Below are 25,821 nucleotides of genomic sequence, written 5' to 3'. Positions count from 1 at the left end.
ACAGCACCCGCTGCTTGTTGAGAGTAAAAGCGAACCGCGCTTTCACGTCTTATTTTAGCAACTTTTTTTTAGAGAAAAAGTCGCTAAGGGGTCTGAAAACTCGCTAAATATAGCGACAAAGTTGCTAAGTTGGCAACACTGTCTGCAGCAATGCCAGTTTTGATTATTAACATGAAGTAAGGCAAGTTACTTGAAGCTTTTAGAGATATTTGTCCGTGGTCCCTGAATCAAAGCACAGATCAAAGGAATAAAACATGTGTTAGATTTGCCCTTCATAGAAAATGTTATTATTGGGCTGGCTTATTACTTGGAAAAAAGATCATGCACCATTGATCTATGGGTTTAAAATCAATCCAGTGAGAAGGTATTTGTTAATATTTAACTCTGTGAATTTTAGCATAAAATAGGATTCCCTTTGAGCCCACATTTGGGCTCCAAGTGAAAAATAAATTGTAATTTCCCTTCATTATATTCTTAGATCAGGTAGCTTAGCGTGGCACAGCTGCTGTGAAGTTATTTATTATTATGTAATGTAGAGGTTTATATATTTGATATATTTTATAATTATATATTTTTCTTAAAAATATACTATGTTTAATTTGCAATCATGTGAAACAAAACCAAGTGTGCTTAATGTTAAAATATATGCAGATAGGAGAATCAAACGTTGTCAGCATTTCCCACAATGCAGAAACAGCAGTGCCAGACCCTTTTGAACCACTGACAAAATCTGAGCTGTGGCTGGGCAGTACGGATGTGTTGAACCAGGTCAATCATACCACCCTCTGGATGGAAACAACACTCTTCTTTGCCCATCTGTCATTTCTGCTTGTTCTCCAATTTGCTCACAGTGTCAAGGTGAAGGGCAAAACTCATCTGCCAAACGAGTCCCATTTTTGTGCACGGTTCAGCTAGCACAACATTTCCCCTTGTGGGACTAATAAAGGTATATCAAAAACATTCTGACTTCATGATTAAAAGGAACAAAATATAAATATTTTAAAATTATTTTAATGAAGAAGCAGAAGTTTAAGAAACGTCCCAGGTATATTAAGCTGAGATACCATTGTGTGTGATAATATAAGCTATTAAAGCCATAAAATATGTGATAAGAGATCATTTGTGTGTCTGCTTTACTTCCTTTGGTTGCATATGTTTTTCTTGTATATAATGTTTCTTTAGTAAAGTTTGTCCTGTCTGAAAAAACACTGCATTGTTGAATATTGACTCCTGTAATGAAAGCCTCTCACTTCTTTCTTATCTGTCTTTATATTGCTCTGCTTGTCTTCCCACAGTTGATTGGCTCATATGTTCTCCTCTGATCACATCTTTTTCTTCCTGTTTTCATCCTGATTCTTCCAGTTATACATGGAGCTGTCACTCTGCTTCTCTAAATCTTCTTTTTTAAAAGCATTATTCTTGCCATCTGCCTCAGGCACACAAAACACACACACAAACACACACACACACACACACACACACACACACACACACACACACACACACACACACACACACACACTGTGGCTTAACACCAGATTCTGATCTTATCTGGTTAAGTGTATTTACCAACTACAGTACACCTTGAGCTTATGCTGCAAGTGCCCAATATTTTGCTGAGAGATTATTTGAGGGATTTGTGCCTCAGGTATACGATTTCCCATTTGGGGAGCACATCGGAGATAAGTGCAATCACTTAATCATTCAGCCACCTGAAATCAATGCAGCACAGCCCAAGAGGAGCAAAAAATGGACAATAAAGTAAAATCAACTGTGGTCTGTGCAGTCATTATTTTTAAAGCGTTGTCTGCTCCCTGTTAGACCACTTGGTGACTTTATGCAGTCATCTGTCTTTTTTCAGTGGCAATGAATTTTGTCATTGCAATGTATAGTGTGTTTAGTAAAACATGTACTCACAATATAATTTGATCACTATTAAAATCACTTTTTATTTTCTCAGTGTGGGAATTGTGATTGTAGTTGTTTTAGGTTTAAATATAGGTTTTGGGATTAATACAGCAATATGTACAGTAACACAGTACAGATACTGTATATTCTAAGGTAGGAGTATGACTACTTTAGAGGTGTGGGGGTATTTGGAGGGGGTTATGAAGAGCCTGACATGCCTGACAGCCTGATGAGAACTGGTGATTAAGGCCTATGCTCATGTTGATATGTTCCCTCGTGCGGGACCTGCCAGCCAGGCCCAGGCATGATGAGTCTACTGTGGTAAGGAGCTGTCAGTGCTATAGAGGCAATCCTATAAAAAGATCTATCACTGCCAGACCAGCCAAAGATTGGCCATTTCTCAGTGAAGGCTCATTGACAAATAAAGTTAGTGTGATATCTAATAAATAAATAATAAAGTGAACCTAAAATAACTCATTTTTACTGACTGGGCGTGGGAAAGAAATTTGTTTAAATAAAGGAACTTAAATTTCAAACTCTACATTTACACTCCATCCCAAGCAAAGTGAAACATTGTGGTGCACATGTACAGTATAGGAGGTGTTTTTCAAGCAACAAAAGGAATACTTTGTAGAGTAGAGGAAAAAAGCTCTCTTATGTATAGTGTTGGTGTTATTTATCTAAACACAAATTTCTGGCTTTATTAAAAATAGAATGCTTCTAACAGGCTTTTTTGTTTGCTACATTTGTGGTCAGCTCAGTAAACCTTCCCTTTATAGTCCACCATTAAATGACTACCAGTAAAAAAATATAGTAGTTCAACAGAAAAGTTGAAAAGATAAAAATAGAAGTTTTGTATACGATATTTTAATGAAGGTCAAAAAGATGCTCAATTCACTTCAAATTGTCCAGGTCAACAGTTATTGTACAGTGGTCCCTCGTTTATCGCGGGAGTTACATGCCAAAAATAACCTGCAACAGGTGAAATCTGCAAAGTAGCCAGCTTTTTTTTTTTTTTACAATAATTATAGATGTTTTAAGGCTGTAAAACCCCTCACTACACCCTTTATACACTTTTCTCAGACAGGCATGAACGTTTTCACACTTTTCTCTCTTGTTTAAATGCTCTCAAAGTTGATTGATTGATTGAATCTTTATTTTGAACATGTTGAAAAAGTATAAAAAAAATAGAATTAAAAGAGACAAATGAACAAAGCAAACAAAAGGAAAACGAGCAACCACAACTCCAAATAACGTCCATGTTCAAAAAGGAGCAGGAAGAAGCATAAGCTTATTTAATCCCACCCCTTTTCCACTATCTAGTATCAATAGACTACAGAAATACCTCCTAGCAATTACATAATATGTTATGTGTAATTTTTTTTTAAAATATATACACATATATGTTTCTATCTATCCATACATACGTATATACACACATACGCACATATACACATTTTCAATAACCCCATTAACACCTCAAGGATACACAACCTACAATTATATATATATATATATATATATATATATATATATATATATATATATATATATATATATATACCCATACCAACAAACCCGTGCATGCGCACACACATGAAAATATTAGACAAGAACACCCTATCAAATCTCTACCTTTTCCCTGTACCCTGTAAAAACCATATCCTTAAACCGCTTTTTAAACTGCGCCATGCTTGGACATTGCTTCATATCTTTACTTAGTCTGTTCCACAGCTTCACTCCACACACAGAGATGCAAAAACTTTTTAATGTTGTACAGATACGAGGATGTTTTAAATTTAATTCAAACCTTAAGTTCAAACCTTCGTAGAAAAAAAAAGTCCAGTATTATAGAATGAAAACAAAGATCAAACCCTGTTTTCAGGTCTAGAACATGGGAACAGAGCAGCAGCGAGAGAATTCAACATTAATGGTACAGAAGTGGAGGAAGCAAAAAGAATGAGTTGAGTACAGTTTGACTTATCTGACTGTTTTGTTTCGCTTAATGCGCCTCATAATGTGGTGCGCCTTATGGTCCGAAAAATACGGTAACTTCTACCTTGTCCAGAAATCCAACTTTTTGTGCGATGGTTAGGATCTTCCTCTGCCTTTTGGGTGCTACCGCAGGTACCTTTGACGGTGCAAAACGTTTCGTTGACATTGTGTTTGTTGGGAAGAAAACTTTCAAACATACAGTACAGCACTTCAGAGTCACACTGCTTGCGATCGAAGATTTATGTAAATTTGACAAGCTGAAAACATTCTGTTCTGCACAGGAAACATGGCACGGAGGAGATGGATTGACAATGGTCTACAGCCAATCAGGACGCAGAACACAATGCCCTGTTATAATAAAAAAAAAAAAGCATGCAAAATTGCACACACACAAAAAAAAAATCAGCGAAACATCGAGACCGCGTGTGTTATAGTGAGGGACCGCTGTAAAGTAAAGGCCCAACAATAATCCAGAGACAACCCCAACAATCAGACGACCTCCTAAGAGTAAACGCTTGGCAACCCTGGGAAGGAAAAACTCCTTTATAGATTAAAAAAAAAGACAACCTGTACCAGATCCAGACTCAGGGAGGGAAAGCCATCTGCAGTTCCCTGAGTGAGCATTTGTGCTACCATATGAGGGAATCTTTTGGAAGTTGCATTAGATCTATGGGTAGCAGGTTTCATAGTGATGAATAGCAACCCACAACCTGACAGTTACATTTTGCGTTGGTTTCCTCTTTAATTTGTTAACTCTTTGTATCAGGGGCATTTTTATTATTACAAGCGATGGAACTTTGTAGATAAATGACAGGATAGGAGAAATGTTCTCTCCCTCCTTCTCTCTGATGCAGGCTTTTTTGCAGCAGTCTTTCAAAAATGTTTTTGATAGACAGATGACTGCAGCGTTTGTTTTGTCTCAGCCTCTTGAATGTATATTTATGCATTGATGTATAAGTATTGTCAGATGTGGGTGGCTTTTAATAACTGCACTGACTAATCACAGCAAATGTTTAATATGACTAAAGTGTTTATCTTCAGAAGTTCAAAAAACCCCATAAAAGTAAATCTTTGATTTTCAGTTGTTATTTTTCTACTTCTTACCATGCTGTGAATGCATGTTCTTTGTTACTTGAAGGCAGAATAGAAAAGAATTTATTAGATACGTTGACAGACATATTTTTCTATTTGTAGAGAGTTTTTAATAGTGCTGCCAAAGAAGAAGAAAGAAAAAACAATATGAAATGATGGATGAAATTTATTGCTCAGGAAATGAAGAATAAATAAACCGAGCCTTTCACCAAGGTGTTTATGTTTATAGTGTTTTGCAAATACAACAAAGCTTGCAAGTGAAAGAGAGATAGGAAGGGTGTTTTTTGGCTTGATTTCACGTATGTAATGTGAAATCCAGCCAGACAAGTTCACAGACAACAAATTTACCCGTTAAAATCATTATTCATATGGAGAGTGAGTGACCTTATTCTAAAAATAGTTTCCAGCAATGCACGATCAAACTCTTTGCATAACACTGTCCTCTCTTTTTCAGGACAAGGGAGTGCAAGCACTCTGCCCAAACGGCGGTTTTCCATTTATCTGTGCCATCCGTTTGAATGTGTGTTCAAGTTTTGGGAGGCAGCACATTAAAAAAAGAGCAATCCAACAAGAAATGCACTATATTTGCTTTCAATTGAGCGCCAGTAGAGAGCTGCCCAGATGGCCCAGCCAGAAAAAAGTCTGGCAGTTGCATCTGGAACAAGTGGACCAGATGGAGAGTGGTGCAGATATGGGTTGAGTCATAAGAAGAAGAAAAACATCCAAGAGTGAAGGACAGGCACACCACCAATTGAAATGCGGTTACTTGTGTTTCCCTTTTGTCATATTATTGAATGGTGAAACCTAGCCAGATGGAGGAGAGAGCTGTGGTCAGTGGTTGCACTACAGAGTGAGTTTATTATTAACATCACTGTCTTTAATAAACAAACAATACAAAAAACAATGCAAAAAAAAAAAAAATGTTAGCACCTTTGAAATGCATTATCTTTTAACTCACGACATAAGTTTCCTACTTAAAAACCTGTACAGGAGCAGGTTCTGTTAATCCATCCCCTGTAGAGCCTGCAGAGCAGAGATTACTATCAAACGAATGCAACACAGCAAAACAGCTACTTTGTGTTGGTGCCTTGAGATAAGGGGTCACAAATCATCTGTCTTGGCCGTCTGGCAGACTGTGACAAGTCTCCAAGTATGGTACTGAGGAGGAAGTGAATTTAAAAGGGGACATGAACTGCTACAGAGAGAATAAATGTGAATATGGAGAAAAGCAGCTTTTCTGATGGAGTAAAAAAAAAAAAAGCTACATTATATACAGCAATTCAATTTATAAAAACTGTGGAAGAAAGGAGTTGTAAGATCACATTTCACTAACACACTGAAAGTATTAATGAGTAATGATGCTAATGAGTCTGGTAAAAACACTACCAATGAATCCTGCATCTACGAAAGACATGTTTTCTGCAGCTGACATCAGAGGCGGAGGCAGACATTTGATACACCCAGGGCTTAGCTCTAAAAGGTAGTATGCATGTGGGATTGGAGGGGGGGGGGGGGGGGGGGCGTTAGAAATGACTGAAAGATTAGTAGGCTCTGTTTTGAGTTTTGTTCAAAAAAGAATTACATCATATAGGGAAATATATATATATATCACTTATGGAGGACACCTTAAACTAGTTTTTTAATTAAGCAGCAAGGCAGAACAAAGTCGGGGCTGTATCAAGACACGAGGACTGAACCCCAATTCAACCAGACCCAGAACTGATCCAGAATTAAAACAGGACTACAACAGTTCAAAATCAGGACTACTTAGGACTTAACCAAGACAGAACCAGAATCAGAACTAGATGATAGTAGCACTACAAATCATCATAGACCTGCACTACACTTATTTTTTAATTTTACCAAAGTCCACTATTTAGATTCAGAAAAGTTTATATAATTATTTAGCCTCGTTGTGCAAACAAGCCTGCATAACTTAATAAATATAGAATTTGAAAAACAACAAACTAAAAAGAAACACTAGGTACGAGATACATGAGTACCTATGATACGGTGATACTTTTGGTAAACAACCATTTGACTAAGGCTACGTTCACACTGCAGGTCTTAATGCTCAATTCCAATTTTTTGATCAATGCGATTTTTTTTGTCTGTGCATTCACACTACAAATAAAATGCGACAGCAAACGCGCTCTAGTGTGAACGCTCAAAGCGGCCTGCATGCGCAAAAGAAGATGTCACACACAACGCGCTGTGTTTAGACCCAGAGCAAACAATATTGTTTGACTGATGGCCTTAATATAAATACTTTGGACTTCACGTTTCCCAGTTTTTGCTTTATTTTGTTATTTACATAATAATGTGGATAACCTAATAATTATCCTTATTGCTGTTTTAGAGAGGAGCGGTGCTTCAAAGGATAGTTGCAGGTTTCTGTCAGAATCTGCAGATTATACAGTACAAATAAAATGTTCACGTTTCTCCAACGTCGTCTTCCCAGCAGTTTCACCGGATGGCCAGGAAGCGTTCGCGATGTCTTATCGGGCGCTTCTCCAGCACTGATAATTGGCGTCTGTCTTGTGTCAGTGACGTAAAAGACGGATTTAATGCGACTTGACCATTCACACAGCAGTCGCTTTCTGAAACATCGGATATGTATCGGATTCAGTACCACATACGAAAGTGACCCAGATTGGATTTGAAAATATCGAATTTGTCATACCATGATCGGATATGGGTCGCATAGGGTCAAAAAAATCGGATTTGATGCGCTTTCGCCTGCAGTGTGAACGTAGCCTAACATGTCTGTCTCACCTGCTCTTGTTCCCTCTCTGTTTTGTCCTCATTCTCCTCTCTCTCAATCTCTGCTCCTCTCTCTCCCTCTTTGTGCTGACAATCAAGCCAAACAGCAACATTATCAAATATACAGTTGAAACCGGATATTTACATACTCTTCAGATAAAAACACAAACACTTTTTTAATTGTAACATCAAATCCGACTAAATGTTTATTTTTTTTAGATTGATAAATATAAATTTAAGCATGTAACAATTTGATTGTTTTCTAACAAAAAACAGTGGGAAACTTAAGTTAGACTTGTGTTTGTAAATGAACAAATGTTGCGTAGCTTTCTGGATTTTATACTTATTGGGCCACATATTTATTTATTATACATAGGATCAAAACTCACACGTTTTATGTAACTAAAGTGTGTAATTATGTGGGCAACAGCCAATAATTATAGATTTTATTTATATGAAAAACTTGTATACTTACTGCATTTGAATCATTTTAACCATATGTAACCACCTGCATGAGTGTTTGGGGGGGGGGGGGGGGGGGGGGGGGGGGGCTTGATTTTGCCACCCCATTTGATTTATTGCCAGCCACATGCCACCCTAAGAAAATTAGGGGCAAGCGCAAGCCTTGTGCTTTGCGCTGGGAAGAGGGGGGAGGGGCGGTAGTTACACTCGCAGTAGCACAGGAACAGAGCGGGAGGGAGAGAGAGAAAGAGAGCCAGGCACAACAAATCACATTAGAAAGGTATAGTAATCATCCACAACTATTTTCAGTTGCGGATGATAAATGATTCAGAAAGTTTATTCATGCAGGTCCATATGACAGAATATGCATGATGTTTTTCTTTTCATATTTTAATTTATATTTAATTGTGTTGTGGTTTGCAGTTTTTTGTGTTGTTTCACTTTAAATTCGTTTAAAAGGAAAAAGCTGAAAATTTAAATAGTTAAAAGCTGAACTGTGAATAGTTGGTTTTTGTAATATATGATTTATTTATTACATTTTATGTGGAGTGAATAAATAAAAGTATATTTACGGTGGCCCCTAGAGACAAAGCACGTACAAACTCCAAAACACGCACAAAACACAACAGAAGTGCTCCAGGATGCTAGGGCGAAGTGTTGAGCTTTTGTTACCTAGTGGCTACACAAGCCAGGAAGTACCAACGACCAGATTTGGTGTGTGGTAGTAACAGGTAAATGAACCTTTTTTTAAAATTATTTGAATATATATGAGTGCTTGTGTATAAATACACAAACAATACACATATGCTTTCAATTGTGTAATTTAAGTGATCTGGGTAGCTCTGTTTTGGAAGTTCAGTTAACTCTAGAAATGTGTTTTGGAATTTGTACGTGCTTTGTTTCTAGGGGCCACTGCATATATTTATATATAAACATATATAAATAAAACCACTTTTTTTTTACATTAGTAATTCCTTTTGTGCATAATTTTATATTATTGTTAATAATAAATTGTTTAAAGCAACAAGACAACCTGAAGAGCTGGTTCGGAGCCGAAAGAGCCGGCTCTTTTTAGTGAGCCGAGCCGAAAGAGCCCGTTCTCTAAAAAGAGCCGAAAATCCCATCACTAGTTCCCTCTTACCTACTGAAGGGGCCAAGATCGTTGCTGGTATTTATGCTTGTGCTGGCGCATTATTTGTTAATTACCATGTGATGTTGTTCGGGTTCCCAGCTATTTGTTGCTATCAGTTTTTTGCAGGAGCAAACATTTGTCACTTTAGATTCTCCACTTCTTTCTACATTCTGTCTTCCCTATTCCAGCTGTTTTACTGTAGCAGTTCCCCTCCAACACATGCTGACATTTGTGCGTTCTTGTGTAGATACTATAGCTATTGTCATTGACATGATGTTGGTTTTTATCTCACTGAGAGTAAAAAAAGTAGCTAGAAATAAAAAGAAATCTACTGTGACAATAGTTGCAGGGCACATCGATGTGATGTGTTGTTGCATTTCCAGGGAGGTGCATACTGGGTTATGTACGTCATTACGAATTCAGAGGGGTTTGACGTTGTGACTTAGATTTCCTGCTGGAGCATACATCTCCCTCTTTGTTTTTACACTCAGCTCCAAGAGCGACTGACGTCAGTTGCGTGAACTATTATTGTTTGTGGACTTTTGATTGGACAACATCTGTTCATGTTTAGGGTTATAATGCCAGTTGTTGCTCTGAAACGCTCTTGTTAAAACACTTGTTTTCTGTGTTTTCATGTGGACTGAGACATTTGGAAAAATCTAAGTTTGAAGCCTCCCATTTTTTCGTGTGATATGTGATTCTAGCTGTGCAACTGTCCCAGGTGTTTTCAGTACAGTAAGAGGACTTGTGTGCTACACTGCTTTAAAAGCTGGTTTAATAGATGTAGTTTAACATGGTTTCACTGAAAGATGCAAGGCCTTCCTGAAAAAAAAAAGTAATTTCGATGGGAGCATATGTTCCTCTTAAACCGGTATATATTTTTCATTAGTGATGGTTCCTTCCCAGATGTGCCATCTGCCAATTCATTAGGCACTAATGCGCTGTCATGCCATCAGAGACACAGGCTTTAGAAGTGAGTGAGAATAACAAGCCCCTCTCCTCGATGGGGTCCATGTTTTCGGAGGAACAACAACAACAAAAAATTTATGTGTCTGTCCACAGAACAGTTTTCCATTTAGCCTGAGTCCATTTAACATTAGACTTAGTCTTTTTTTAATGCACTATCACCTGAGGGCCTGGTCTCCCACGTTGATTTTCAGCATTGTCCTTTGCACACAGAGGTTTCTTAAGATTCTCTATATCTTTGATGATATTATGTGCTGTTGTTGATGAAATATTCTGTGTTCACAGTTTTATGGTGAAGTGCATTATTTAACTTGGGGGAGGGGTTGGTGAGCTTATGGTGAGCCCATCTTTGCCACGCTATCATTTGCCATAATATCAAGTTTTTGGAGACATGTTCATCCTACCATGAAACATCAAATGAGCTCATTTTTGTAAAATAATAAAATCTTTTTGGTTAAAGCATTTGATTAAAATATAAAAATGTTTTATCCCCAAATTTCAGCTACATAGCATATTGGAGATTATCACACATTAAGTAATCTTGCATAACATTCAACCACTAAAAGTAAATACCTTTCCAGTAATGCAAGTAAATAACTATATTTTCATAATCAAAAAACATATTGTGGTTTACTTTTTTCCTTTTCTTTTGTAAAACTTTGAATTTGAAATGTGAATTTGGACAACAACAATCGTTTTATTTTAGCATTAAAATTTTCATTTCAGTTATAGAGCTTGGACATACTTGTGGATTAAGCATTCCATTACAAAAACATTAAAAGGAAAAGGTTTTGGTCATTACCAATACTAATACTAATTTAGTGAAGCTGTGGGATAAACTTACACTGGGTGATGATTTATTACATTTGTTAAGAACCGTATGTTGTTATATTTTCTATGTTGTACTTTGTATAAAATATGGGTTTCAAATCATTGAAAATCATTGCATTACAATTTTCTTTTTAAAACAGACAAACAAAATATTATATGCTTAGATGTGAATGTGTGTGTGAATGGTTGTCTGTCTCTGAGTATTAGCCTTGAGTCAGATTGGTGACCCTGTTCAGGGTGTACCCCACCTGTCCAATGGAAGCTGGGATAGGCTGTTTAATTTTACTGGAAGTTATGGTAACTTTGCTTTAAGCTTCCTCTTTAGCATAAAAACCTGATTTTGTGTAAAGACTCTTGGCGAGAAAACAAGAAAACACGATATAACATATACACAGTTGTTCTCATCAGACAAAACTACACATGCAGACTCATGCAGTATGACGAGAGCTTGCACCCACTTGGGAAAACAGCAGCTTTTCCCCCCTCCAGGGATTGCTTCATCATAACTAGTATTTTTCTTTACGTTAGCCTAAAAAGGTCAAGGCCCAACTTGATGTGTTACACACCCACAATAATACTTCTAGAGCATGTTGCAACATCAGCTAAACCACAACCTAATTAATCTAACCTATCTTACAACCTACCTGTCAAGGATTTCATCAGCCTTGGTCAGTAGCTGTGGTAAGGGGTCAGTGGCTCCCAAACAGCCAGGGCATTGAAGCGTGAACATACTGCAGTGGAAGTGATTGCCAGCAAAGAAAGAGGTGAATGTCATGGTGGGTTTTTTATACACATTCTTGTACACACTGTTGTATTTATAGACCAGATAAACTGGGTGATTTTACAGAGAATGTGTTTGTTTTTATGTAGTTGAGCCCAAGTTTTTATTTTTTCTTTCACTTTATGTGTTTTTCTTCAAAAATACCGAAATAATTTAATACAAAAACTGCTGGCAGATAAAATGGAAATCTATATAAGAAATCGATTAAATAGAATTTATAGATTTAGTCTTATAAGTAGTGAAAAGCCCATGCTCAATTAGACATGAAAATCGTGTTGCATTGTATGTTTTAAGACAAAAAAAGTGCCACAAAATAAACTAATTTTCCAAGAAGCATAACACAAAATAGAGGACACAGCTAGTTAAAATGATCAATGATAAATATTAATCTACCATTTATTTAAGCCACCATCATCTCTAAAGTTCTTTGGCATAAAAAACCAAACAAGCAACTAATAAATTAAGTTGAAATATTTCCCCCAGGTGTCTTTGGTTTAAGGAGCTATTGAGGCTACAGGCTACCTTAGTAGATGCACTACAGTATGATGAGGATAGACTGCCCTGCTAAACAAGCTCAAGGATTATCGCAGGTGGTAGTTTTCTGTGTCTTGCTTTTTGTGGCCCATCGATTGTTGTCTCATTCCAGCACCTGCGAGATCTCTATCAGCGATTTTATTAGGGGTTTAAAAGGAGACGTCTCTTTTGTGCGTTGGAATAGATTTTTTTCTTCACAGTTTATCATGTCCTATAAATCCTTTATGGGAACTCTGGAAACATTTAGCAACTGATTCAATAACCAAGAAGACAAACAAACAAAAAACAAAACACATATGTGTTCTACTGCTTACAAATTAAAACAATATCCCTTTAAATGACGAGCAACAGATGAATACCCTTATTGTGTCTTTCAAAATTAGAAGAAAGATCAGAAATACACTTCATGTTTATTTCTGCATGTCTTTTTTTCAGGTACAGCTGTGATATTGAATGGTTTTGAGAACTGCTTTATTCTGCTCTGAGCTGTAAATCCAGTAATGACAGAAGCACACGTGCACGCCGACGCACACATGCACGCTGACAAGGCATTATACAGCCTGGGGTACCTGGCCTTCTATGCAGAGCCATTATGCAGGATTTCTGCCTCCTGCTGAATGCAGGTGGGATATGGGGCCTACTTATTACAGCCCAGATGTGCATGTAATCCATCACTGTCTCCTCTGCCCTCATCGTACTCTGGAGGATGTCTGGAACATGGCCCCAAAGTGTGTGTGTGTGTGTGTGTGTGTGTGAATGTGAATATGTGTACATGTGTGTTATATGTTGGTCTATCTTTTAGTGACATGTCCAAAAAGGAATTGTCAATCTATTTTTCGGTGTGCATGCACATTTCATATGAATTCATATATGTAGTCAGTGAATGCCTTTATCGTGTCTCAGCTCTGCAGTTTATACAATATTAATTTAAGTAATTAAGTGTCTCTAAGAGTACTGTAAATATTAATACTGTTCATATTGATCATCTTTAGTCCACCTATTTTCGCCAGACTCTCTAAAACTAGGTGAATAATAAATGTGAGAGATGTAAATGAAACTCACCCTTGCCTCAGGCAATGCTTTAGTAACTGTGTTTCAGATGGTCTAGTGATGGTATTCACTATATTCCAGCAGCTCATTATTTGCTTGTTATATATTATGAATATTATATTAGTGAAATATATAATATATGTTGCTTTTTCTACTGATTCAGTAGAAAAAGTTACTTTTTAAGAGAATATTTTAAAGCGCAATGGAATCAATATTCTCAGTTTTGATTGTGTGTGATAGGAGTCTACTACTTCTTTTCTTACGGATTCATTTTCTAAAAACAAAGCTAAAATTCGCTCTTTAAATGCTGCTCATTTATCTCAAGCGCTGTTAACACACAGGCAATTAAAACATCGAGTTAATTCCCTTTTTTATATTTGGCGCAGTCCTTTCACTACAGGCCTCTGGAGAGTTGATATAGAGCAATGCAGTTCTGTCTCCCTCCCTCATACGATCCACTCTCTGTGATACAGTGACAACACGAGCCGATTTAAGACACTATTTGCAGCAATTGTTGTTTTTAATTGGTGAACAATGCTTCTTGCAACTTTTATCACACAAATACCTAAAGGTCCAGGATGTGAGGAATGAGCTACAGCTCTCTGTATATCTGCAAATCCACATGAATACTGATCAGTTTGGCAGACTTTCGGGGTCTTTTGAGAATAGACCGAGCTGTTTTCTAAACACAGAGCAATTAAGCCCTTTCTTATTAAACAGCTTTGCTTCTCTTGGTTTACATGGCACTTTACAGAGAAAGGCTATACATACCCCACTTCAAATCAATACTCGGATGTAACAGTATATTGCTTACTACTGCTGCTGGTCACACTAATGAACAAGTCGTTTAGCTGAGGATGAGGATTGATTTTTATTATTTTCCAGTACACCTTTTACTTATTTAATTTTCTTTAAATTTGTGTGTTTTGGGAATAATATTCCATTTTTATCCCGAGGAGGGAGTATGTGCTCATGCCTCTGTGCACAAGGTGTAGCTGCTGCTCAAAAGAGAATATTTTCCTGGTGCTATAACAACACATTTACAGATGCTCCTCCTATTCCAACCCCTCTGATCCCAGCTGTCTCAAGTGTTGCAATAATTGCCCAATCAATACACCCTATGTCAACTGCATCATGCCAAGAAACCCAGAAATGAAAACAAGAAACACACACAATCTGCCAATACTGCTCCCCGTGGGAGTAATCTGTCACTGAATCAATATAGACGATGACACTGTATGACAACAGAACGGGTGAGATCATCTTTCATCCAGACTCACCATAGAAGCCTTGGTCTTTGATATGTGATTGCTATAGTGGACAACAGTTACTGATTCTGCCACCATTCTTTATTGTGATCAGCAAGGTTTGAGATCTCTGAGGCAATTCCTAAAGTGCTATGTGCAGCAGGTGTGCTATCGGTTATCTATAGCCATTAAAAAAACATGAAAAAATAAATATTTAATTGTTGTCATCTATTAGTGTAAAAAAAACTAACACAAACATCTGGCAGCATTAATATGTACTGAATTTTCTACTTAAAAACTTCTATACATACAGTGTGTTTTTGTGTTAATCATACATTCTTAATAAAAAAAAATATGGGAGTGTGAAGCAGACAAAATTCAACTCAACTGGAGCTGCCTCACTCGCACACCAAAGCAGCTTGACAATTCATATGACCTCAGTCACATAGGCCCGATGGGTGATCCAACAGTGAAAAAATGTGTATTCCTTGGTGGTTAGCAAATAGTTGCTGGAGGTTGCTGGTTTTCTGTGAGACTGATTACTGAAGCCCCAGTCAGGAAGGCCTTGAAGCCAGTCAGTGACCCCTTGGCAACCACAGTGCATTATAGAAAAATCTGTAAGTCATACCAAAGCATCTCAGTCTGATTTAAATCTGGACTGTGACAAGGTCTCAACAAAACCTCTATTTTGCTTTATTTTTGCAGAACTTTCTCCCTCAGGATTTTCTGGTAGAGAGCAGAATTCATACTTCCAAAAATAATGCCAAGTTGTCCGGGTCCTGAAGCAGGAAAGCCCCAGACCATTACTTTATTGCCACCATGTTTGACACTTGGTATGATGTACTTTTTATGAAATGCTGAGTTAATTTGATGCCAGATGTAACAGGACTCAAGCTCCCAAAAAGTTCAAATTTTGTCTCATCAGTCCAAAATGTTTTTTTATTTTTTGAAAAAGTGAGGAAAAGCTTTGTGTTATTTTTGGTCTTTAGGAAAAAAAAATAGCCAACATTTCTTTAGATGCTGTTCTGGGTTCTTTTGTGATCTTCCAGATAATTTGTTGATGCAGTCTTCAACTAATTTTGGTAGGCTGGACACCTCTAGGAAGGGAGGTTTTCTTCACTTGCGGACAATGGGTCACCATAGTTCGCAGTCCACATCCTCAGCTGTTTCTTTGAGTCATGGTGTGTTGCTTTTTGAGCTCTTTTAACATACTTTACTTCATCAGACAGCTGTTGTTTTGATTCTTCATATCTACCAGCAATCATGCCTGGGTGTGCCAAAAAATGTTTAATAATAGTTAATTTACGATTCAACAAGAGGTGACTATTACTTTTTCAACATAAAGCCAAGTAGATTTGGATGTTTTTTTCCCTCAACAAGTAGTATCATCATTTAAGAACTGCATTTTGTATTTACTTGGGTTGCCCTTGCTTAATATTCAAATGTGTTTGATGATCTGAACCATGTAAGTGGGAAAAATACACAGAAAAACTAAGAACTCAAGAAGGGCCAAATGCTTTTTCTTGGCACAGGATATACACATTCAGTGTATCCTTTGAGTGTTATTGCTCTATCTGCAACAGTCTCCTTAGAGATGCCAGTCCCAACTACACACTGCATGAACACAGTTAGTCAATATTTTTCTTGATATTAAAACCATGTCCCAGTTGTTTATTAACTGACATATTACTGGCTGTGCGCATTTTTCCTGAGATAAACTAATAGATTACAAGTTTGTTAACCTAGAAGCTGTGGTTTATTTGGTATTTGGGAGCATTGCATTTTTGCCAAACAACAACCTCTGGAGCTCGAAAAGAAAGCCAGTTTATAAATAGGCCTACCACAAACTGCAGTTCCTGGAGTGGCCACCTGAGGTTTGTGCCAAAAGCATGACAATCCCTATAGACTCTTATACCTCACTTAACGGCATTAAAAGGTATATTTGTACCCTAGGAAAAAAAGTTTTGTTCTCTATGGATATACCCCCCCCTCATAATAACACACACTGTTCTCCATTCTTTAAAACTCAGTGCTGTTCTGCTATTCTGCAAGCCATCATTCATCAACATACCACCAGCCCATCGCCATCTTATCCTGGACATTCAGCAAGTCTCATCCAAGTCTCCATCTGCCATCTGCTCCACCACCACAGCATCAAGACTCTGGGGGTTCTGTCCTATTTCCTTCCTTCATTTGAGATGCTACTCAGCTATGTCTCTTCATGTGAGTCTATTGCAAAATTACATTTGTTACTCATGCTCTCTGTACATCAATAAATCATTGTTTTTACTTCTAAATGATCTCTCCACATTGAAATGCAGTCAGAACTGCTCTTTTCTTTATATCAACAAATATTACTTTTATAATTTTATCATACTTACTCTGATATGAAAATACACAGTATATGGAATGGGACTGCACGAGACTATCAGAGAACAGTTGTGGACTGGGCAAAGAAGTCACCTGACTTAATCAGCCCAACTGAAAATGCATTCATCTGTGGAGCACTAGATTTTCATAAAGATGGGCAATGACCTAATGAATTGAACACAACATAGCTTAGGACTTTTCTGTGACTTATTTTGTGAAATACAAATTGAGTCATTAAATATTAAAAGACCATGAAAAGTAAAATATCCCGTCTTGCCAGATTGCAAATTATAAATCAGGTCTTTTTCAAACCTTAATTGTCACTATCTTGCACAGTCAGCACACAGCGAGATTGGGGATGTTACAAAAGAATAAAAGAGAAGTGTGCTGCTTTTTCTTTCATTAAATTGCCTGCTGATTTACTGATGCCTCATTTAGCTAAAATTCTACTTGTGGCCATACAGTGTGAAGGAATCCTAGTTGCAAATTGTTAAGTTATCTGGATGACAAAAGGAATCACATCACTGATTCTACATTGCCTCTAGCAAAGTCTTGGAGAGAGAGGGTGAGAGAGAAAGAGAGAGAGAGGTGATGAGGTTGAGTACACCTGATTATTCTTGAATGAGGTGAATGGGTAATGGGCAGACAGAAATATTCAATTTGTCATACACTGGTCGAATGACTGACTGGCTGATGGATTGATTGACTGCCTTAATGGTTGGTTGGCTGACTGGTTTGCTTTTAGAATCTGAATGAGCTATAACTGCTCATATTTGACTGATATCTCTGCAGTAAAACTTCCAGCATTGTAAAAAATGTGTCCAGAACTGCACAGTTTAATCTTTGCCCATTACAGTACAGTCAAAAATGGATTGAGGGCTAAACTGTGTTTGTTTATCATGTCAGCTTGTGTAACACGTTTATTTAATTCTGTTTAGTCTATGTCAGGGGTCAGCAACCTTTAACACCCAAAGAGCCATTAGGACGCGATTACCACGCAAAAGAAAACACTGGGAGTCGCAAACACTTTTTGACATCTAAAATGAAGATAACACTGTATATATTGTTTTTTACCTTTATGCTTTGTGTGAACAACTAAGGTCTATTGCTTATGAAATCCATGAAGTGCTACTGAGAAAATTACATTTTATTTATGTAATTAACACATTTTGAACTCTTAAAAGAAATATAACAAAAGGAAAGACACCCAGCTGAACTAAAATGATCCATGTAGCAAACAAAAACTGCTGTGAGCCGCCACCCTCATATCGCCTTTGGGCTTTTGGAGCCTTGACCTGACTTTTAACAAAATAATTGGAAAAAAAGCACTATGCTGCTAAAAAAAAAAAAAGAAAAATAGATATTTGCAAAATGCTGCCTAAATATGTATTTTAACTGGTTAATGTGTGTGGCGGGGCCGCTGCAGGGGAGGCGGATGCACCTGAGCGGCACCCGCAATCACGCCTCGCCGCCTTAACGTCTGTGCTATCTATGCTGTTGTGTTGGTGTGTGTCGGGCGGACGATCTGATTTCCTCGTGTCAGCATTGTTCCCACATCATCATAATTAATGTTGTTCCAGGTTCAACATTGCAAGTGACCAATCACCTTCTTGTGACGTCATTCCTTTGCGACTTCGAAATACCCGCCTTCGATTATTTCGAAATACAAGTGAAGAAGCGAAAAACCGCCGCCTGTCCGCCGAATTTGAAGTCAATTCGCCTGTCCGCCGAATTTGAAGTCAATTTAGGATACTTTCCTTTAATAAACGGTAAGCATTATACATATGTTCCTCACTTGGCTTGCTGTTTGTTTGCTAGCGATAGGCTACTTGACGACAGCATTAGCTAACCAGTGTTCTCTAGACCAGCGTTCCCCAACTTTTTGGGTGTTTCGTGGCCCGGGGCTTGGGTCAGGCAAAATTGCAGTAGCTTCCCTGATCATTTTACAAACATAAGTGAAGAGAATCTGGACTAAAAGGCCTAGACTTATGGTTGTGTGCTGAATCTATGAATCAAACTATCACCTGGAAACATAATTAACTGGTCCATAGCTGTGAAACTGGACATGAGTTCTTGATTCTATGGAGATTAACAGTAATCCAGAAATTTACAAATTTGTCCTGGTACATCGCGTAAATGTTGTCCCAGGGACATCGCGTAAATGTTGTCCCTGGGACATCGTGTAAATGTTGTCCCTGGGACATCATGTAGAAGTTGCCCTGGGACATCGTGTAGATGTTGTCCCTGGGACATCGTGTAAATGTTGTCCCTGGGACATCGTTTAAATGTTGTCCCTGGGACATCGTGTAAATGTTGTCCCTGGGACATCATGTAAATGTTGTCCCTGGGACATCATGTAAATGTTGTCCCAGGGACATCGTGTAGATGTTGTCCCTGGGACATCGTGTGATAGCTTGTAAATAATGGAATGAAAATTATTGATTGTTATTAACTTGTGAAAAAGAAGTGTAACAAATCCACATGTTATGTTCTTACACCCTTACAGAAACTGTGACTCCTTCACAATGTCAGGTAAATGTCAACTCATGTTGAATAATCAACCAATCAAGCCTTTTATTATCACATGCAATGTTACACGTACAACTGCAATGAAAATTTCACCCCCTTCTGACCATACATATATTGCTTAAACATCACATTGGGAAGACAGGTCGGAAACAGTTAGGAAGGTCAGAAAACAATTTAATTAATAGATGAGGGGAGAGGAGGAGAAAAAAGAACTACAACCAGACAAAGCTCCTAGAAGACTGAAATGGATGATGGTTGCAGCATGCAAAAAGAAAATGATATCTGTTGACTACAGCATATGCTTTCTCACAGATTACCTTGTGGGAGTAGCTGGACCAAACTCTATTGGTATTTCAAGTTTGAAATCCCTGTTTGACCAGACTAACATTTCAGATGAGGTACCTCTTGACATAAAAATCCTTTTATGTTGTCATAAAACTAATGTTAAATTCTGCTTTAAATACACTTTATTGTACAATTTACTTAATGAATCGTATTCCTTAGTTCTGTTTTTATTTATATGTATTTATTTATTTGTTTTATAAGGTAATAGATGGCCTAATCTATTTGCAGTGTGAGGTATGTTGAAAAGCTTGTTTGATCATAATGACATAGCATGTTTACGTTTTTTGTAATGTATTTGAAAACATAGGTGTATTTATGTTATTTTTATAGAATTTCCCTCACATTTATCCAATACCAAGCCAAATCACTGGAAAAATTTTGGATGGGTCCACAAGAGCACAAAGTGCATACTTTTTGAAGGTATGACTTGGACTGTGGTAACTATGTTCTTATCACAAAGGGTTTATAAGTTGCCACTATAAACAAACAGCATTTTCCAAAATTGAAGCCTTGTCAGAAGAACCTGAAAAATACCTTTCTGAAACCTTTTCTGTGTAAAGACTTGTTCAAAAGCAATGCACACAGATTAAAACATTTCTGTCTTGGCCAACTGATAAAGAACACCAAAAATTGAGTGGTGCGTGTTGAGTCTGTGGTCTTGATTTGTTTTGTACACACTATAGAAATTAATTAATGTAAACCAAAAATGACACTTTCTATATGTTTGTGTATCTGCAGAATTAATTACAAGTCTCACCTGACAAGCTTTTGCAGTTTTGCAGTGTCATTCTTGACAGAAAAACATACTTGTCACATTATTTTTATTTCCAGAAAAACATCTTTCAGATGTATGAGAAATTGATTGGAGCCTGTCTGGAAAACGGCAGCCACTGGACCTTGTTTGTAAGTTGCACAGATTTTGCACTCTCTCTAGTGCATGATACTTTTCAGTGTCCCTCATTAGGAAAGCTCAAGGCCCAAGCCTACCATATCCATCTTTTTACAAAACAGTTTTGTGACATACCCAAGAGGACCATAGTCTATATGAATTCATTTGGCGAGTCGGAGGTCAGAAAAAGTGCGGTGTTGAAAAACTGGAGGTAATTAATTAACATATTTAACATAACATATTTAATTTAATTGAAATGATTACCGAACGTGGTTATTGATTTCTCTATATGCTTTTTATTTGTAATAACTGCGATCTCTCAGCTCATTTGCTTCAGCAAGAGGCTGCGCTGGAGAGTGGACCTTGTCACATGTGAGCCACCCACATCAACAGGATGGGAACTCATGTGGAGTGCATGTCATAATGGTACTGAAAACTATAGCTTTAACCTATATAAGTAATGTTTACATTTTTGCCTATTCAGTTTTTAAAGCCTTAGAGGCAGGATGGTAAAATCTCAATTTTTTTTGTAGATTGAACCATTTCAGCAGTAATGCTTTGCTTTGGTTGCTCTGTTTTTTTTTTTTCTCGGGGGGGGGTTTAAAAACAAACAAACATTTCTTTGTTAATCTAATTCTTTTTGTTCTTTTTTTTTTTTTTTTCTTCTTCGTCAATTATTAGTTTGCCCAATCTCTCATTGACGGTAAAACACAAGTGGAGGAGTACAACACTGAAATCACAAAGCTCAGGTCTCGACTTTGCCACTACTTATTTTCCTCAATAGGTAAAGATAAAATTAGCTGCCTTCTTTTTCTCTAACATTGGAAAATGTAACTTGTACAAATTATATTTTGCAGATCGAACTAGGAAGTGCAGTCAGTGCTGGTGTGTGATTGCAGCCAAAGACCGGGTACACTATGACATGTCCTTAGCCATATAGATTGTTTATTTAATGGACTTTGTTCATTTGTTTTTTGTTTGTTTATTTCTTCTTTTTTTTTTTTTAAATTCACAGGTGCAGTGCCAGAAATGTGGTGCATACAAGCACATGCGTTGTTCAAAGTCTGTTTGTGGCATCTGTATCTTCTGTGAGAGTAAGTCACAATATAACTAAACAATGTCCAAAAATGTTTAAAGTGAAATTTTTTTTCGTAATTTTGCCTTTGCACACCAGGACTGTGTAATTAAAGTGGACGTTTCAAGATCCAGTTTTTACACAAAACTATTTTAGACATAACTGTGTCGTATTGTGGGGATTTCTCTTCACAATTAAATTGATATAGTGCTGTTTATATCATTCTTCTTTATGTAACAGCACAGTGCAGCACAGCAGAGGGAAAGGAGTTGTGCAGCATAGTGGGTGGCTATACAGGAGGAGCAATAGAAGTAGCCAGTGAAGAATGTCATCAGGGAAAGCACCAGGCAGCGAATGACAAAGGAAAAGTTCCTAAGGGAGAGAACATCTGCAGCAAATCGACAAGTAACAGTGAGATAGGAAGACTGACAGTCAGAGATGAAGGTACACAGACTGAAAGAGATGAAGGTACACAGACTGAAGACAACGAAAAAGAAGCAGAAGTATACGGCACAAGTCTGAGTACAGATAATGCTGCTGCTGATGATGTTGACAGGATCGATGCAGATACAGAATTCCAAACTGATTCAGAAGGAACTAGTACAGTTTACAGAGTGCATGGTCGCTTATCTGTACCAAGCTCAAAAAAGAAAACCTACACAATAACAGAAGACGAGATCAAGCGCAGAATCAACGCAGAGAACATGTCAGTTCATGTTTTCAGAGGTTTGATTGGGGTAGGTATACATTTCGTGATTTTGATGTCACCTGAAATAAATCCGGGTTACTCGTATCAATGAAGTGACAATGTGGCTGGAAATTGTGCATTTGCTGCAACATATACACAATTACACCATGTAAACAAAAGCATTTAACTTTGTGCGCGTGTGTGTGTCTCTCTCTGCTCTTTTGGTGTTTGCACTTTTTCTTTTTTAGGGCCGTAAAGCCAAACTGCCCGCAATGATTCTTGACAGGCCTAAGAAGGCCAAAACTAAAGTAACAGTGTTTAGTGTTCTGAGTGAAGAGGAGGCTGGGGAGCTAGCCCTCGGGTTTGCCGGAAGATTGGCCTGCGATGTCACAACAGACATGGTCTGTAAAGGCATCGACCATTCAAGTGCTGATATGACAAAGTAAGTTAGTAAAACAATATGAAAGTTGTATCTTTTTTGGTATTATTTGTCATTTCCCTGTATTTGGGTTATTGGTGTAACATTGTTAATCTTACTTTCTAATAACAGACAGACTCTTCTCAAAATCCAACACAATCTTAAACATGAGCTGACTGATTCCTCAACCTTCAGTTTGCTGACACACACCTTTGGCCCCGCTGCACTGGATTCTGTCATTTCATTCCTGTGTGAAAAACTTGATCTTGTCTCTTAAATAATGAAACCTTTTGTGTCAGGGGTAGACATTTGTTCAAACACAAGTAAGAGAAATGAGACAACTGCAGACCGACTCAGAGAGTAATTAGAAAACGTGCGCACGGGTGAATGTCTCTGAGAAGACACACACACTGAGCGCAGGCTTGGTTCTTTATTTATAGTGAAAGTAAGTTACATAGTACTTCCTCTTTTAACTGAAAAGGGAGAGGTCAGGCATTATCTCAGCTTATCTGACCTTGCACACATACTGAAAATAACAATGCAGAAGTATATCATGCTTATCTGACATCACACACTAAGGTAAGGAATGCATTATGTTCTCTTTAACAATAAGCTTGGTTATGTGAAAATATATGAACACACAAAATATAAGGCATACTTGGTTAGAATATAAGGCACACTTGATTATATTGTATTATAGAGATTTGGTTATAATGTATAATGTAGAAAATCTCTAACATTTTGTGACTTTTGTTTGTTCTGTAAATCAGAATCTTGAAAATTGTTCATTGTTGTTCTAAGTTTGTGTTAACTATTTGGCAAAAATGATTGGTTCCTAATCCAAACAGCATAATGACTGTTCTAACACATATCTTAAAAATGCTACAAAGAAAGAAAATTATCACATATGTTTCAATATGAATGTAATTGTGTCACACTCGGTTTGTAGTAGCTTTCCTGTTTTATTTTGAGTTTTGGTATGTTTACACTGTTATTTTTATTTCCCGTGTGTTCGTCTTCCCTTATTAGTTTTACTGTATTTAATTAGTCTGATTTAATAACTTATAATTATTTACTCTCCAGTGTGTATATATGCTCCTCGTTTGGATTATTGTTTGTTTGAGTTCTGCCTGTCTTTTCTATTAAAGATTTGGACTTTTGGACTATTAGTGGACCTCGTAGGTTTTTATTCTGTTCAATTGGTAATTGACTGGGTTTAATTTAGTGGCCTGGAAAACAGGCCGGAGGGGTCTGGTCATTTTAACCCCCTAAGACCCGAAATCTTCCATGGCATGCATTTTTAATTTCTCTTTGATATTTGGGCCGATTGGAACCCGATGAATGTAAAAAGAAAGAATTACCAGGTTTTGTTTTTTTTACCTAATTTTTGTTTCTGAGAAAAATGAGAGCCACATATGAGGACATTAATTTGAAATTTCGATAGAACAGTTGCAGTATAATGTCCTCATAACTGTATATCAGGCACTTGTTGATCAAGATTTAGTATTTTGGTCTAAATAACCCAAAATGTGATGTCCACATGTGTGGACGCCAGGCTGGAGTAAAGTGTTAGAGCTATTTATACCTATGTAAACTTTTATACACTGGTTTTTACCTGTCTTGTTTCAGAAAGGTTTAAAAGGGTAATGTCCACAGTTTATTTGTTTATTTATTTGTTTGAATTCAACATATTTTATTAAAGTAATTGAGCTTGAACACAGAAAAAACTGAATCAAATAATCATAAAATCAAATCACTTGCACTATACTGAAGTCTAATCTACTCTGAGCTAATGCCGGTTTCCAACACTAATGATCGGGTGAAGGAGAGAGATGAGGGTGTGCACGGCCACTCGTGCTCTTATCCCTGTTCTTTGTGATACAATCCAACAGGAAAGCAGTCAAACCCTTGGACATTAGCCAAGTTAACGTTCACAAATATATACACACAGAGGAACTCTGAGCCCCAATGTCAGCATTAGCACAAACATGCCACTTCATACCAAATCTCAGTGTGAGGTCAGGTGTTAGTCTCATTCCATTATTCTGGCTATATTTTCTTACTCATTACTATTAAACTTATACTTAAGACTAACTATTAACAAAATCACACCCCAATAACTCTGTTATTACACTTTGTATTTAATCATAAAAAGGCTGGATGTTGAAACCTTTTACTTCTATTTTGTATGAGCCAGGATTCTCAACAGCTGATACTCTATGTCCAAAAAGTGACAGGTATCGTTTTATGGAGCAAAAAACTTAAGAGCGCATATTTTATAAATAATACCAACAATTACAAATGCAGACCTTTAATAGTAATAAGTAATCCTTTATTTATAATGCATAGCAATATAAAAATAGTAACATATGAAAATATTACAATGGGCACAGATGAATTTGTATCAAAAACAGCAACCAAGCCAAAGTAATGAATAACACACATAAATAACAACTGCTTGAGAGACCAAACAATTTCTTTTCATCTGTTCCTTGGCAGAAAGTTAAGACAGCTATTCAGCTTTAGGTTTCAATAAGCAGAAGTAATGGATGCAGTCCCTTTGAAATGTCACACAAAAGTCTACTTGTGCATATACTTAGCTTTAACTCTTCTCTTTTTTGTTTTGTATTCCAAAAGGTTTTCATTTTCTCCAGAGGATGTCTCTCTTTCAGTGGTTATCGACTGTTCACATTCATTTTCAGACTGTTGGAATGTCGATGCTGGCCGAACGTTTCTTGCTAGAATA

At 37.2% G+C, this 25,821-nt stretch overlaps 1 protein-coding gene across 4 annotated transcripts; it reads left to right on the top strand.

The window, feature by feature from the left end:
- Window positions 1–18,733: 18,733 nt before the first annotated feature.
- On the top strand, window positions 18,734–24,239 carry LOC308398829 (uncharacterized protein). 4 transcript variants are annotated; one of them, XM_080885657.1, is made up of 13 exons: window positions 18,734–18,900; window positions 19,638–19,663; window positions 19,973–20,058; window positions 20,207–20,239; window positions 20,336–20,425; window positions 20,837–20,908; window positions 21,017–21,105; window positions 21,218–21,320; window positions 21,576–21,678; window positions 21,752–21,804; window positions 21,910–21,988; window positions 22,906–23,099; window positions 23,208–24,239. In XM_080885657.1, exons 2-12 carry the CDS (start codon window positions 19,657–19,659, stop codon window positions 22,911–22,913), a joined length of 723 nt encoding a protein of 240 aa, XP_080741783.1. In that variant the 5' UTR covers window positions 18,734–18,900; window positions 19,638–19,656; the 3' UTR covers window positions 22,914–23,099; window positions 23,208–24,239. The 4 variants fall into 4 exon arrangements, with proteins under 4 accessions (XP_080741783.1, XP_080741782.1, XP_080741785.1 ...); XM_080885656.1 differs by lacking the exons at window positions 18,734–18,900; window positions 19,638–19,663 and having other exon boundaries at window positions 19,670–20,058; XM_080885659.1 differs by lacking the exons at window positions 18,734–18,900; window positions 19,638–19,663; window positions 22,906–23,099; window positions 23,208–24,239 and having other exon boundaries at window positions 19,670–20,058; window positions 21,232–21,320; window positions 21,576–21,643; window positions 21,910–21,992.
- The last annotated feature ends 1,582 nt before the right edge of the window (window positions 24,240–25,821 follow it).

The sequence above is a fragment of the Rhamphochromis sp. 'chilingali' genome (assembly GCF_963969265.1).
Source record: "Rhamphochromis sp. 'chilingali' genome assembly, chromosome: 6".
NCBI classification, from domain to species: Eukaryota; Metazoa; Chordata; class Actinopteri; order Cichliformes; family Cichlidae; genus Rhamphochromis; species Rhamphochromis sp. 'chilingali'.
The sequence above is the reverse complement of the archived record's forward strand: the minus strand, read 5'-3'. Positions and strand labels throughout refer to the sequence as shown.